Below are 14,815 nucleotides of genomic sequence, written 5' to 3' on the forward strand. Positions count from 1 at the left end.
TCCATTAAAGATCAAAGTTCCCGTATGACTGGTAAAATAATTATTTTTTTTATGTTGACAAAACTGGACCAAATATGTAGAAAATAGTTTATTATTACTATTTATGTTTATATTTGTAGTATTGCCCATACATTCAATAGTCTAATAAACAATATTGACAAAAAAATATTTTTCTAAACTTTTTTTTTTTTTTTTTGTTAGTTTCCATCTTTAAAAAACTATATTTGTTAAATGGGAGCTTTATTGTCGTTTTATTATTTTTATTGTAATTTTATGAAATGTATACACACGCGTAAGGATATCAAGTAAAGATCATATTCCATAAATATATTTTGTAAATTTCCTACCGTAATAAATATGTTAAAACGTAATGTTTTATTAGTAATATGCATTGATAAGGACTTAGTTTGGACTTTGGACAGAATTATTTTGATTTTTTCGCAACCTCAGATTCCAGATTTTCAAATAATGTTTTATCTCAGCCAAATAAACCATACATCAATGGGAAGCTTTTTGTTCATTTTGTTATCATTACCAGTTATATTAATTGTATAAGTACCAAAATACCAATCAGCTGTTTGTTGATCGTGCGTGCTCACGTGCATCATCATCATCGTGGATGAATGGCGCGCGCTGCTGTGGAGCTCCATCCGGAAGCAGCAGAGTTTGTTTCAATAAAGGTGTGTATATACTGTATGACTGTAAATACAGATCTAATGACACACTTACTGTCCGCTAGATGAACTATAACTGCTGTTTCACTCGTAGCAAACATCCACCCTCGATATCTCACTTTAAGCGTCATCAGGAGGAAGAGAGCAGGTAAGTGCATTACACAGATCTTAAACGAGCAGTTTATGAAACATTATGATTATTGTGACGTTAACTGAAGCTATAAACCAGACAGTAATAGACGAGTGAAGACGGGGAAACGATCATCAGGCGTTAACGGTCTGGTCCCGTTAGCCTCGATTCACATTGAAATATGATATTGTGTTGCAGTTATGATTGTAAACACCACAGACTGTAAATAAACGAGTTCCAAAGACTCCCACGTTTTCATGGTGGAAAATGGCTGCACATAAACAGCTGAAAGAGCCATGCACGTCTTTCTGAAAGGGTTTCTATCGTTGTTCTACACGCGATTAACAGCAGGACGAGGTTTATGGCGTGGAAGAGTGTGCTGTGACCTAGCAGTTCACTGTACAGCCGGGTGTTAGAGGAAGGTGTCAGAGTCGAGCCTCGTGTTCAGGCTTCAGCTGCAGCACGTGACCCTGGAGCACAAAACCCGCCTTAAGGGGACATCTTCTGAAATTGAGAGTTATACATCATCTGGAAGCTGAATAAATCATCTTTCCATCGATGTATGGTTTGTAAGGAGGACAATATTTGTCTGAGATGCAACTATTTGAAAATATAGCAATCTTTAAAGTTGATTAAATGAAGTTCTTAGCAATGCTTATTACTAATCAAAAATTAAGTTTTGATATGTTTACAGTAGGAAATGTATCAAATATTTTCATGGAACATGGCCTTTACTTAATATCCTAATGATTTTTGGCATAAAAAAAAAAAAAAAAAAAAAAAAAGAAAAATTCATAATTTTGACCCATGCAATATATTTTTAGCTATAGCTGCAAATATACCTGTGCTGCTTATAACTGCTTTTGTGCTCCAGGGTCAACATATATTTTTATTTCCATATAAAAATAAAATATCCTTTTGTTTTGAATGCATCATATCAACAAGACTGACGATTATCAATATATTAAACAGATCATTTCTGAAGCCCATTCCTGCTACAGAAAAAAAAACGTTGTAAGATTTTAAAAAAATTATGATATTAAAAAGTCTTTATTTTAAAAAACTATTATGACAAAATGTTTCACCTTTTATGTCATTTTTTAATGATGCATAATTTAAATGTTTTTGTCTAAAAATTATCTCAGAATTTTAACTGTTTATTTCATAATTTAGAATTTATCTTATAACTAATTAGGCCTACATAGAATCTCAAAATGTCTTTGTTTTGTCATATCTATGATGACTTATATCGGAATTGTGATTTTTATCTAATTTTGACTTTGTATTATAATAATGGCTTAGCATCAATATTTCAATATCTAATAATTATAATGTTATCTTTTAATTTTGTCGTCTCATACCTTTTATGTCATAATTACAAATTTTTTATCTTTTTTTTTTATAATAATATAATAATAAATTATGACATAAAAAGTCAAAAGTGTTGGGAAAAAGTCATAATCATGACTCATTTTAACTTTTTATCTAATAATTGTGACTTTTTATCTCAGAATTTCTAATTTTATGTCATAATTGTAACTTTTAATGCCACAATTTTGACTAATAATATCATAATTATGACTTTTTCTCAGAATTTTGGCAACTTTTTGTGCTTATCTCAGAATTTAAACTTTTTCATTAATTATTATGGCTTTTGATGCCATGTTTGGTGAAAATGTGCTTCTAGGGAATCCAGTTTTTCCAGATTTCTTTCCAAACTAGGAGACATGTTTGCACTAAACCCAGAGCAGCATTGCTGTAACTGTGCTTCTCTCTGTGTGTCCTGCAGGCATCATGGCACACGGCTCTCCTGACGGCTGTTTGGAGTCAGAGCTGTCCTGTCCCATCTGTCTCCATCTCTTCCTCGACCCGGTCACTCTTCCCTGCGCGCACAGTTTCTGTCTGGTGTGTCTGGAGACACCAGAGAGGGACAAATCATCTGGACATGATCAAGTCCTCTGCTGCCCAGTTTGTGGACAGGAACATCTCAGCCCAGAGTCCCTTCCGAGAAACATCAAGCTGAAACAGATAGTTGAGACCTACAGAGCCAACAACATCAGCTGTGAACTTCAGCCACGTGCAGAAGACGAGATAATTAATGACCAGACATCTCCAGAAGACGCTGATGTGTGCAAATCAACAGATTCTGGGAAGAGCTCTCTGCTGGAGACGGAGACCAGTGAATCTAGTCTGAATCCTGTCATCTCTAGTCTTCAAGAAAAGCTGGTTGTAGTAGATGATCTGGTGAATAAGGAGAAGGCCATAGAGGCTGCGGTTAAAGCGACACACGCAGATCTGAGGAAAGATGTGAGCGGCGTATTGGAGGAGATGGCAGAGCTGATGAAGACCTACAGCACGACTGCTCTGAAGCTTCTGGAGGCCGAGTTGAGACCCAGAGAAGATGCTGTTGGGAAAAGAGTGCGGATGCTGACCGACCTCCAGAAGCAACTGAGAGCCGCTGAACTTCAGGTCAACACGTTAAAAGACGAGACGGATGATGCATGTTGTATTGAGGTTTCCAGCGTGACTCTGGAGCATCTGCAGGACTCCTCCAGCGGTCAGGAGTTATCCAGCAGTTTGAAGGAAGTCTGTGAGAAGATCGAGAAACAAAATACCCAACTCCGTCTCGGACTGGGATCCTCTCAGCGGGCGCTGCGCGTCGTTCTCAACCCATCCGAGGTCACCTTCGACCCTGATACCATCCATCCCAACCTGCTCTTATCCGAAGACCTCAAAACGGTGTCTTTCAGCGCAGCCAAACAGCCGTATCCGGCCAGATCTCAGAGGTTTTCCAGTTTCTTCCAGGCTTTGAGCTCCCAGAGCTTCGTCCGAGGAGAACATCTCTGGGACTTCCGGGCTGAAGGTTGTGCTTGGGTTGTGGCCGTGTGTTACGGAGATCTGCCCAGATCTGGTTCTGGCAGCGGTCTGGAGAGCAGCGCTGGATCCTGGTGCCTCATGTACTGTGAGAACCTTCTGAGAGCGTACGAGAGAGGAAAGGACACGCCGCTTAGACGCACACCGTCTCTGAAGAGGATGGAGATACGCCTCAGCTTCAGCACCGGCTCTTTAGTGTTTTACAGCGTCAGTGATGTGAGTGGAGATAAAACTCACCTGCACACCTTTAAAGTAAACTTCACACAGCCGGTGTATCTGGCTGTGAGGATGATGTCTGGTCAACCCAAAGCACACATCACTGTTCACTAGTGACTGAAGAAACCTGCTTGATTCACCTTATACAACAAATGCTAAAATAACTTCTCAGACCTTATTCATCTGTTCTTATCCTGTTGTCATAATGTTATGATGCAATATGTCATTAATGTTCACTTACGCATTGAATGCATCATCCTACATTAGATTGTCACATGCATACGGTTTGCAGTGCTTAATTTGATCATATACAGTATCCCTCAGTTCAAGTGTTGAATGTTCAATGCATGTGATGTTGCACTTAACTTCAATAATACAAGACCACATTGCATTTAAAACATTTCTAATTCTGTTTATGTGCTGTGATTTTCTTTTAACGTGTATTAAAACTTGTTTTTTTCTAATTTAAATAAACAGTAGAATCTACCTTTTTTTCTAAATACAAAGTTTTTTTATTTTTATATTTGTCTTTTATTCTGAAGGGTTGCCTAGATGGGTGCCATAGACTTAGGAAGGGTGAAAAGGCTTTTATTTTGAAGTTTTGACCGCAAAGAGGTATCTTCGGTGTCGTTTTTATTTATATAAATTAAAATTTTTGTGTGGTTTATTATAATCGCATATATATATATATATATGTGTGTGTGTGTGTGTGTGTGTGTGTGTGTGTGTGTGTCTATTTTAGTACTTATAAAGCATACATGTGTATTCGTTTTATTAATAGATTTAAATGGAAGTAATATGACAACAAGCGCAAATCAAGGCAATATCATTACATAAAATATAAGTGCAAAATAAATTAATCTACAGTAGAGCATAAGTTATCAAAGTAGCAATTAAATGTACTCAAATGTTTAGTGGCGTCTTTGAGTCTTTTATTGTGAAAGGTTTCACGGATGACGCCATCTTTGATACGATGACGCGTTCACGTATGTTCACGACGCGTCAGTTTCATTCCGCCTGTAAACAAGCAACCGACGGAGAAGTTATTATGCATCAACTACTAGCTTATGATCTCGTTAATACAGCAGCACGCCGGCTCTGATCTGAGATCATCAGCAGGTAAAGGTGAGCTGTGTTTTTAAGGTTTATCAGCTGATATATCCGCGCGCAGTGTGTGAATTATGTCACATGATACATCACAATACAGTAAACATACAGAAGATTCTAGTTCACTGACGCTTTGTGCTTGTGTTTGGATCAGTTTGTGTTGTTTTTCATCACAGTTTGGTCTGAGTGTGTTATGTAACGTGTATCTGTGTGAATACACACACATTCCTGGGGAGAAACTTTGTAAGGTTTCATACATTCGAAACATTTCAGATCTGTTACAAAATGTAACATTTTGGGGATTTGAAAATGTTTGTGATGCCTGATTTAAGCAAGTCAGTAAATTGTCAAAGTGGGGTTGTTATTTTAATATTATTTACATAACTATTACAGCATTTATTAATATTTTAATTAGTGTCGATATATATATATATATATATATATATATATGTATATATATATATATATATATATATATATATTTATATACAATCCTTTTTTACTTTTTAGCAATTATTGTTATTAATTAATCTTTAAATATTTCAATCTGCCTTTAATTTCTTTTTATTTCCGTTTTAGTAATTTTAATACTAAAAATTTTTTATTTCAGTAATGTGCCAAGGGAACATTTCTCATTTTTAGATGTTAGTTCTTTACATGTTCAACTCTTGTGTCTTTGTGTTACATCGACACAGCTGTGAATCTAATATTCTGCTTTTTTATGGTGAACTCCTAGAAATCTGTGCTTGACGTACAGATAAGTTGCTTGTATATTATATATGTTTGTATGTCAGTATGAGTGTGAACTGAAGGAGTTCAGTGCTGTGTTTTGCAGAGGTTTAATCCAGAATGCTGGAGACTGTGACTGATGCAGGACGTTTGCTCCGTTATGTCAGCACCAGTGTGTTTCCCACCGTGGACAACAGCTCCGAATTCAACCCTGACCATGAGACCAACATCACCAAACCACACAGATGCCTGCAGATCCTGTACGACGACATCGGACACTCCAGGTACGGCTGCTTCACACTGACTGTGGACATGTGTGTGACCCTGGACCACAAAAAAATGAATAAACAAGTTTTCCATTGATGTATGGTTTGTTATGATATGACAATATTTGGTTGAGATGCAACTTTTTGTAAATCTGGAATCTGAAGATGCAAAAAAAAAATCGAACCTTTAAAGTTGTTCAAATGAAGTTGCATTGTTGACTTATTTTACAAATATAATACTGTGCTACTTAAGACTCCTTTTGTGCTCCAGGGTCACATATGTGTCCTTTCTGCTATTAATATGCTATGTGCATGTCTGATATATGGAGTAACTGTAAATTTCCAAGTAGTTTTTTTTTTTTTTTTTTTTCAGTTTAACTAAGCGAAAGGACAAGGATTTGTGATCTGATGTAGTTTTGTTTTGCATTTCCGTGTGTAACTGACTGTGGTCTTCATCTGGGCTCTTTGCCATGTTTGAACGCCTGAATGCATGTCGTTTCTGAGCTCATATACTGAAGAATATTTCTCAGATATACAGATGATCTTTTGTGAGGATTTGAGATTTTAGAACGTGAGCTTTCAATTCTGCTTTTGTTTCTGTGCTTGTAGTGACTCTCTCAGACGGGACTGTCCTCTGTAATTTGATTAAAATCCCATCTGGCTCTCCTGGGAGCGCTGGGTTTTGTGTTCCTTCGAGGGGGTTTGTGTTGCTGAACGACTCGAAGCTCAGAATAGTTCTGCGTGTCTTTAAGAGGATGTCATGGGCTCTTTCATGACAACTTCCTCTCCTTGTCTTTTTAAATTCATAAATCAGCAAATTATGTCGAAAGAAAGAACAGTAGGTCTATTGTTTCCGGTTGTCTGTTGTACCTCAGAGAAAAAGATTTTCAGACTTCATCAGAAATGAACAGTATTTCTTATGGACATTTGACAAAATAATATTCTCATTATTACAGTCATTTTTTTATTTATTAAATTACCTTTCAAAAGTTTAGTGTCAGTGATGTGTTTAAAAAAAACTAAACATCCAAGGCTGCATTTATTTGAACATTAAAACATTAGTATTGTGAAATATTGTTACAATTTCAAATAACTGTTTTTTGGTGTTTATTAAAAGTGTGTTCATTAAATAAAGCTTAAAATTAAACTTAATTAACTGCATGTGCCACATATGTATGCTAGTATTTAAACATTTTAAATTTTTTATACATTCATATATTTTAGTTTTTATTAAGATAACTTGTTGAAGAGGGAAATTAGCCTCAAACCTAATTTCTTTTTTTTATTTTATTATAATTATTATTTTTTGCATTTCTATTTACATTTTTCTTAGATATATTTTTTGCTTTTTTTTATTTTATTTTAAGACTTCAGTGTAAACTTCTTGTTTTGGTTCCCAGGAGGTGTTTATGTGGATATATAGGTGCTTTCCATCACCGCACGAAAAGTTGAAATTCCAGTTTTAGATGTGTGTGTGTGTGTGGTCTAGTATTGTAGTAATAAACGGCTTGTTTGTGTGCTGTTTAATCTAAACCCGTTTAATGCATGTCTCTGTTTTGGTCTGATTCGTAACTCTTGGTCTCTGTTTGTCCGTCAGGGTTCGTTACTGGGACGTGATGTTGCTCGTCCCAAACGTGGCTTTCCTGGTTTTCCTGATGTGGAAGCTTCCCTCTGCTCGTGCTAAGATCCGTCTGACCTCCAGCCCTATATTCGTGGCGTTTTACATCCTGGTAAGCAGCAGAGCGTCCGGCGTGAGCTGCAGGTGTGTGATTGTAATGACTGTGTCTCTCTCAGGTGTTCGTGGTGGCGGCTGTAGGAATCACTCGTGCCATCGTCTCCATGACCGTCAGCACATCCAGCGCCGCCACACTCATAGACAAGGTGAAAACACACACACACATCACACTGACTTCTGTCAATCTTGAGTTAACTATGGTAATATAAACCACATCTGCATCTGAAAGCACGACTAACAACAACAAGTAATGTTTAAAAACATTTAAAACATGCAAGACATGACTCATTCCCGTTTAGATTGTTCAGTATATTCCATTCTACTTTTACTGTATGTGACACACTGCGGCAGGAACATGAATTAAGGACACAAACTCTCTCTGACGTCAGCTGTGATTGTGTGGTGAATTCATCAGTGATTTCTGTGTGTTCACAGGTGCTTTGGGAAATCACGAGGTTCTTCTTATTGGCTATTGAGCTCAGCGTCGTGATACTCGGACTGGCTTTTGGTGCGTTCCTGCACTGCGTTTGTTTCGGATCTCACATATGATTAGGCTTTAGTAAAAAACATGTTTCAAATGGATTGAAAGTGTATTATTATAAAGTATTATTAATCTATCACAGTATTAACTATTTTTGATTTAATATGCTTTTATCTGTATATTTTTGTTATCATTTTAACTCTAAGTTTCACTAATGAAAATACATTATTTTATATTTTTTTCTTTATAGTTGCCAAGCCAGCACTCAACATTTTTATTTATTTATTTTTTTCTTATATTTTATATTTTAATTTTATTCAAGCTATATGGTTTTGAATGCTTTTTAAGTACTTGTGTAGTTTAGGAATAGTGATAATTGGTCCCTAAAATATTATTATTATTTTGCAGTTATTTATTTATTTTATTTCTATTATTATTTTGTCACTAGCAACACTAGTGATAGTGTTTTCCATGTTTTCTAAATGTACCTGTTCATTGTAACCCATGAAAACGAAGCCTGTTTTATTTGAGCCTATGCTGCACTTCCTGTTAAAGTGAGGTGTTTGCTGCTTGTGTTTGCTCAGGTCATCTGGAGAGCAAGTCCAGCATCAAGCGTGTGTTGGCCATCACTGCGGTCCTGGCTCTGGCCTACTCCATCACACAGGTGTGTTACACAACAGCCATTCACTACACATCTACATACATCTATCACGCCAGAAATTGCTTAATATATGTCTTTGAGCTCTGATTAATTCAAGCAACTATAAAAACATGTGATACATTGACTTCTAGTGAGTTATTGTCTCTTGCTCTCGCAGGGGACTCTAGAGATTCGTTTCCCGGACAAACATCTCTCCGCTAAAGACTTCAACATCTACGGTCACGGCGGGAGACACTTCTGGTTGGCCAGCTCCTGTTTCTTCTTCCTGGTATCTATTCAAATACTTCTCCTTTCTTACAAAACCATTTTGCATTTATATATTGAATTATTAATGTTTAATTCTGCGTTATAATCTGCTTTAGGTGTATTCCCTGATAGTCATCCTACCTAAAACTCCAGTCAGGGAGCGTATCTCTTTGCCATGTGAGTACACGCAGGGTTTCAGTGTTTGTACCGGAGGAATCGCTCAGAGGATGATGATGTGAATGTGTTTCTGGTTCTCGTGCCGCAGCCAAGAGGGGTTTTTACGTGTACGCTGGCATCCTGTCGCTGCTCAATCTGGTTCAGGGTTTGGGAAGCGCTCTGCTGTGTGCTGACATCATCGAAGGCCTGTGGTGAGGATTCATTTCTGTCTGTCAAACACACCCCACAGGGGAATAAAACCATGCTAAAATGCATTTATTTGGTGCTGAGTAGTGCTGTCAAACGATTAATCGCGATTAATTGCATCCAAAATAAAAGTTTCTGTTTACATAATATAGTATGTACATAATATAATACTTGTATTTATGTATTTATATATATGTACATAATAAATAAACACCATACACACACACACATATAGATATTATGTAAACAAAAACTTTTATTTTGCATGTGATTAATCGTGATTAATCGTGATTAATCATTTGACAGCACTAGTGTATACTACAAAAATACTTGCATATATAAGTTATTAATAAAAAAAATACCTTGCAATTTTACTTTTAGTTTACTAAACTGGTACAAATAATAATATAGGCATAATATTAAGAAATGTGCATTGAGCATTAAAGAAATACTCCAAATTAAGTTGAATTATAATTTTATATCAGTACATTTTAATTGATATGTTAATGGATTTTAGCATGGAGACATGTACTTATGATAAATTATGGCATAGGTTTATTTTGTTTGTTTTATTAGAGTATTTGGTTGGAGAAGTTAACAGATAATGCAATTTCTAATAGTTTTCAAAAATATTTTAAATTAACATTTAGCATTTAAAAAACAAGGTTTGTATAAATCTCCTCTGCTGTCTTATATCTGTTAAAGCAAGTATTTGGCAATACATCATGCTCTTCTCACTAAAAGATGCATATAGACAAAGCCCAAAAATAAAACATTTGCATTCTCTAATTCATCTAATATAGGTGTTTTTAATATATAATTATAATATGCATTGTCTTATTTGCGTAATATGTGAGTGAAAAGTGGTTTGTCTCAATGCTACAATAATATTAGAAATAGTTAAATATTTATCGTGAATTCTCTCTCTTTAAATGGATGGCAGATTATCAGAGCTGAGTTTTCTGTGTGTGTTTGCAGCTGTGTGGATGTGACCACGTTCCTCTACTTCTCCGTCTTTGCTCCTCTGATCTATGTGACGTTCCTCAAAGGGTTCTTCGGGTGAGTAGATCCGCCTGTGATTCAGTCACACCTCGAGTCTCAGGAGGAACTGTAGTCACACAGCACATGAATAGTGGCTTTCAACTTCCACAAAGTTACATATTCTGCACCTTCATGGGATCTATTTTTAACTCAGGCTCATGCATTACCTCACGGGGAAGTTTTGAGTCGTGAGTGTTTCTATATGCAATGTCGAACTCTTTATTTCAGAAGAGAAATAGAAATGATGTTGCTTAAAAACTGCACTTAACACCACTTAAAGACATTAATGTTCTTAGCAAAAGTGGCCAATCATTATATTATTATTATTATTATTATACAAGCTTTAACTCGTTCTGTGGAAGTCCTTTCTGTTTGGATAGTTTTAAATAGAGTTTTTATGACTGCTTTAGATGGGAATATATTGTAGAAGATTTGTTCCTGCGATATTTCATTGCTCCAGTCTTCAGTGCTGCATTTCTACCACGCAAGAAAAAAAAACATGTTTCGGTAAATGATTATTATGACATCAGAAGATGCAATTATAAGATAAAAAGCAGCACTTTTGACAAAAATGCCAGTATTGAGGTAAAAAGTATAAGAAGTGAAAATTGTCATGAAAAGTCAATTTTGTTATAATTATGACTTGAATCTAGACGTGCGTTTGACTTGTCTCGTAATTGTCCTATTTATCTTATATCTCATCATTTTGGAATTGCAATTACGGAAAGCTATTTCTGCCATCATAATTATGACAAGTCCTGATTATTACAAAAGTTATAATTATGAGACTAAGTCAGTTATGAGTCATGATTATGACTTAAAATAATTTTTTATCATTTTATTTATGTCATAACTATCAGTTTTCCTAATCATTTTAACTCTTAATTGAAATGCATACAATTTTATTTGAATATGGTGGAAAAGGGCTTTCATAAGAGTCACACGATCCTTCAGAAATCATTCTAATATGAAACATTTCTGATTATTATCAGTGTTGAGAACAGTTGTGCTGGCCAGTATTTATTATTATGTTTTTTTTTTGGTGTGTGGAAACCGTGATGTATTTTATTTTTTCAAGAAAGCTTAAAAACAGTGTTTATTTGCAATGCATTTAGTGTTTTTGAATGAATTTTGCATGTTTAAAAATGTATTGAATGTTCCTCCTGATCTGTATGATAAGAAGAACATCAGTTGCATCCGATCTGGACTGTATCTATTGTAATGTACTGTTCATGCACAAGCTGCCGGTCGTGTTTCATGCTTCCTCCTCGTCTCTCTTCAGGTCCGAGCCCAAGATCCTCTTCTCCTACAAGTCCCAAATCGATGAGCCGGAGGACTCAGACGTGCACCTCCCCACCTCGTCCTCGGGCCGGGGTCGGAAGGATCTGGAGCACAGCTCGTTCTCCAGCACACAGATCGACGGCTCTGGAGCGTATCTGGACGACGTGGTGTCGGGACCCTACAGCGGAGCACACAGCATCAACAGCATCGACTCGGACCGCTGGAGGGCCCTCAACACCTGACCTCTGATCACTAACACTTGTTACTGAAGACTTGTATTCCATGAATTCATCATTCCTTGTGTAACACCAGTGCTCTTTTATTTTACATCTGTGTGCTCGGATCTGTGCTGAAGCCAACTGTAGTAGTGCATAATGTAATACATTTCTTGATCGCCATTGTTGATACATTGTATTGTATTGATATTATGTTTTCTGGGTTGTTTCGCACTGATTTGGCTCATTTGCTTGCTAATTTGAAGTCTTAAGGACCCTGTTATCTGACTTGGCTCTGTTCATATGCTTCATGTGGGCTGAGCGTTCGTCTAGAAATTTGTAAAAACATTTATTTCTCCATGCTATATCATAGTTTTGAACATGTTTGCTTTGGATTTTTATTTATTTTAGTTATCTGGTGGGTTTTGTTTCAGCCTGGCATCATTAAACTTGGATTCAGTTCTTAAAATCTTCAATTAAATCTGGCCTGAGTATAATGCTTATTTCTCTTTTTTTCTTTAAATTTGATTTGAATATGGAGAGAAGATGTTTTATGATTAAACTGTATGTATTTAGAAATGTGTGTGGATGGTCTGGTTTTGTTTTGGGGTTTTTTGCACTGTGATTTTAAGGCAATTCAGTGTTAAAGTTTTAATGTTGAAATGCAAAGTTTTGCACTGAAATGCAACTGTAAATGAGTTATATGAGTAATATAATCTGAAATTCAGTGCAAATTGTACTTAATGCTTATTTCATTTTTTAAATATATCTTCTTTTTTTTATTGCAGCCTGTTATTAGAAGCATATCTTAAAGATATTTAGTTTTGTTTTTTCTTCACTGAAATGCTTTGATAAAGATCAGGGTATTTATTCTGTTTAGTCTATAGATTAACTGTTTTAAATCAGAAAATAAGAAACCATTTGAGTCAGATGAACACTGCACCTAGGTCCAGCAAAGAGGCTTGATTTTGAGCCACACGAACCTTTACTATGTATGTCTATGACACGAACAACCGAGGACTTTTATTTTGGAACACGCTTCAAGTGACGTGAGTGGTTTTCACACGTGTAATGTGTCGCTATCACGTTCTCGGGCTTTTATTTTTTATTATTGAACGTCACCGTTTCACTGCTGTGTGAAGGACGTTATAAAAATGTACTTCAAGAAATAAAAAAAGAAAATCTGAATAGATGAAATACGATTTTTTTACACGAAAAAAAAAACAATAATAAAAAAATAAAAGGCAAAATAAATTAAATATTGGTATTTCTATTTGCCGAACATTTCAATCAAATATAGAAATAAAAAAACTGATAAACAATTGTCATAAAACAAAAAGGTCATTGGGACTTCATTTTGATTCTATAATAACTGTTTATTAAAATAAGAGGGATTGATGATTTTCAGTATTTATATACCACTATTATTATTTATACGATTATTACTATTATAGTATTTATTGATATTTAAAATTAGCTTTTATTTTTTAATTTTAATACTAGCTTTAGTATGTGCTTTTTATATTTATTTATTCATTTATTTATAAAACATTTTTATTTCAGTTTAAGTTTTAGTTATTTTAATACTTCAACGTAAATGAAAGTTTAGGTTTTTAATTATATTTTATTTTATTTAAGTTACCAAAATTTAGTTACTTTTTATTGAAAAGACTGCATCAGAAGTTATTTTGTTTCATGGTGACCTTAAACATGTGAAGGAATTAATTAAATCTTCAGCGATAAGAGAAAAATAAAAGGCAGAATAAATTAAATTAGTATTATTACTATTTGCCAACCACTGCATTCAAAAAAAATAAAAACAACTACCATGAAACAGTACCTTAAATAGTAGCATAATGAGCATTTGTCAATTTCTATTATAATATCTCATTACCAAAAAAATGTTTTTGATTTCAATATAAGAACACAATCAAGCAAACAATTAAAACATAAAAAAATAAATATTTTCCTTTTTTTTCTCCCGCGACCTGCAGGTGACGTCAGTATACTGCGTAGAACTACATTTCCCATCGTGCATTTCGAGTGTCACGTGACGCGCGTAAAGCCGTAATAGGATGTTTTATGATTTTATGCGCACGTAGCGGGACACAGTGACCCTGAAGTCACTCGGGGTGATTATATTCCTCTTGTCGGGCTGTTTGTGGTTATTTCGGGGCTGATGGGGGCCGCGGACAGCAAGAGTAAATCAGTGTCGTACGGACTGGACGAACAGGACAATGTCACGGTCATTCACGGAGTTAAGGTGACATACAACAACATCTGCACTGCAAACAAAGAACAAACATCATGTCCTGCGTCATTCTACTGTACCTTTATCAGATTTTAATCACATATTCTGTTGTAACTACTCTTTTATGTACAGAAGTCTGTTGTAACTGTTCCTCTTTTGAACTTCAGTGGCTCTGAGAAAGTGAAAGTATCAGTTATCTGATAATTTTCACGGTTTTAATTGATTCATTTGTGATTTAATGATGAAATGTGCTCATCTTTGAGCATTGTTATCATGTTTATCCTGGGATTTCTTGTTTGGTGGGATCTAATGTGCTGTTAATATTAAACTTGTAAAATTATTCTATCTGCTCTCATTCAAGGTCAATGACACAAACAGAGCAATCTGATCCGAGAACAGTGAGAGAAATATATCATGTATTTTAAGAGCTGTACTCTTTATTTGGTTGTATTCATTTTTATTTACATTTTTATTTTTGGTAATTTGTCTGAAGGTACGTCCCTGAAAAAGGCAATCCTAACTCATGAGATGTTGTTTTAATGCGA

General features: G+C 35.3%; 3 protein-coding genes across 13 annotated transcripts in view; all 3 read left to right on the forward strand.

Annotated features, from left to right (window-relative positions):
- Nucleotides 1-590: 590 nt before the first annotated feature.
- On the forward strand, nucleotides 591-4,380 carry trim107 (tripartite motif containing 107). 2 transcript variants are annotated; one of them, XM_052559482.1, is made up of 3 exons: nucleotides 613-680; nucleotides 769-822; nucleotides 2,594-4,380. In XM_052559482.1, exons 1-3 carry the CDS (start codon nucleotides 620-622, stop codon nucleotides 4,006-4,008), a joined length of 1,530 nt encoding a protein of 509 aa, XP_052415442.1. In that variant the 5' UTR covers nucleotides 613-619; the 3' UTR covers nucleotides 4,009-4,380. The 2 variants fall into 2 exon arrangements, with proteins under 2 accessions (XP_052415443.1, XP_052415442.1); XM_052559483.1 differs by lacking the exon at nucleotides 769-822 and having other exon boundaries at nucleotides 591-680.
- A 492-nt stretch (nucleotides 4,381-4,872) lies between these two features.
- Nucleotides 4,873-12,598, forward strand: tpra1 (transmembrane protein, adipocyte asscociated 1). 4 transcript variants are annotated; one of them, XM_052559767.1, is made up of 11 exons: nucleotides 4,873-5,019; nucleotides 5,837-6,014; nucleotides 7,594-7,726; nucleotides 7,791-7,877; nucleotides 8,167-8,239; nucleotides 8,797-8,876; nucleotides 9,031-9,141; nucleotides 9,236-9,296; nucleotides 9,385-9,487; nucleotides 10,461-10,541; nucleotides 11,806-12,598. In XM_052559767.1, the coding sequence occupies exons 2-11, from the start codon at nucleotides 5,851-5,853 to the stop codon at nucleotides 12,044-12,046; spliced, it is 1,134 nt and encodes a 377-aa protein (XP_052415727.1). In that variant the 5' UTR covers nucleotides 4,873-5,019; nucleotides 5,837-5,850; the 3' UTR covers nucleotides 12,047-12,598. The 4 variants fall into 4 exon arrangements, with proteins under 4 accessions (XP_052415727.1, XP_052415728.1, XP_052415729.1 ...); XM_052559768.1 differs by having other exon boundaries at nucleotides 4,873-5,013; XM_052559769.1 differs by having other exon boundaries at nucleotides 4,875-5,019; nucleotides 5,822-6,014.
- Nucleotides 12,599-14,048: 1,450 nt separating this feature from the next.
- Nucleotides 14,049-14,815, forward strand: part of chchd6b (coiled-coil-helix-coiled-coil-helix domain containing 6b) — a 105,491-nt gene continuing 104,724 nt past the window's right edge. For 3 of the 7 annotated variants that reach the window (XM_052559307.1, XM_052559305.1, XM_052559304.1), the window contains exon 1: nucleotides 14,076-14,282. In XM_052559307.1, the coding sequence (XP_052415267.1) occupies nucleotides 14,199-14,282 (84 nt within the window). In that variant the 5' untranslated portion in view covers nucleotides 14,076-14,198. Of the gene's footprint in view, nucleotides 14,283-14,815 lie in introns of all 7 variants that reach the window. The other 4 variants (XM_052559308.1, XM_052559306.1, XM_052559310.1 and 1 more) reach the window with 3 other exon arrangements.

This window comes from Carassius gibelio, chromosome B6, assembly GCF_023724105.1.
Source record: "Carassius gibelio isolate Cgi1373 ecotype wild population from Czech Republic chromosome B6, carGib1.2-hapl.c, whole genome shotgun sequence".
Classification (NCBI taxonomy): Eukaryota; Metazoa; Chordata; class Actinopteri; order Cypriniformes; family Cyprinidae; genus Carassius; species Carassius gibelio.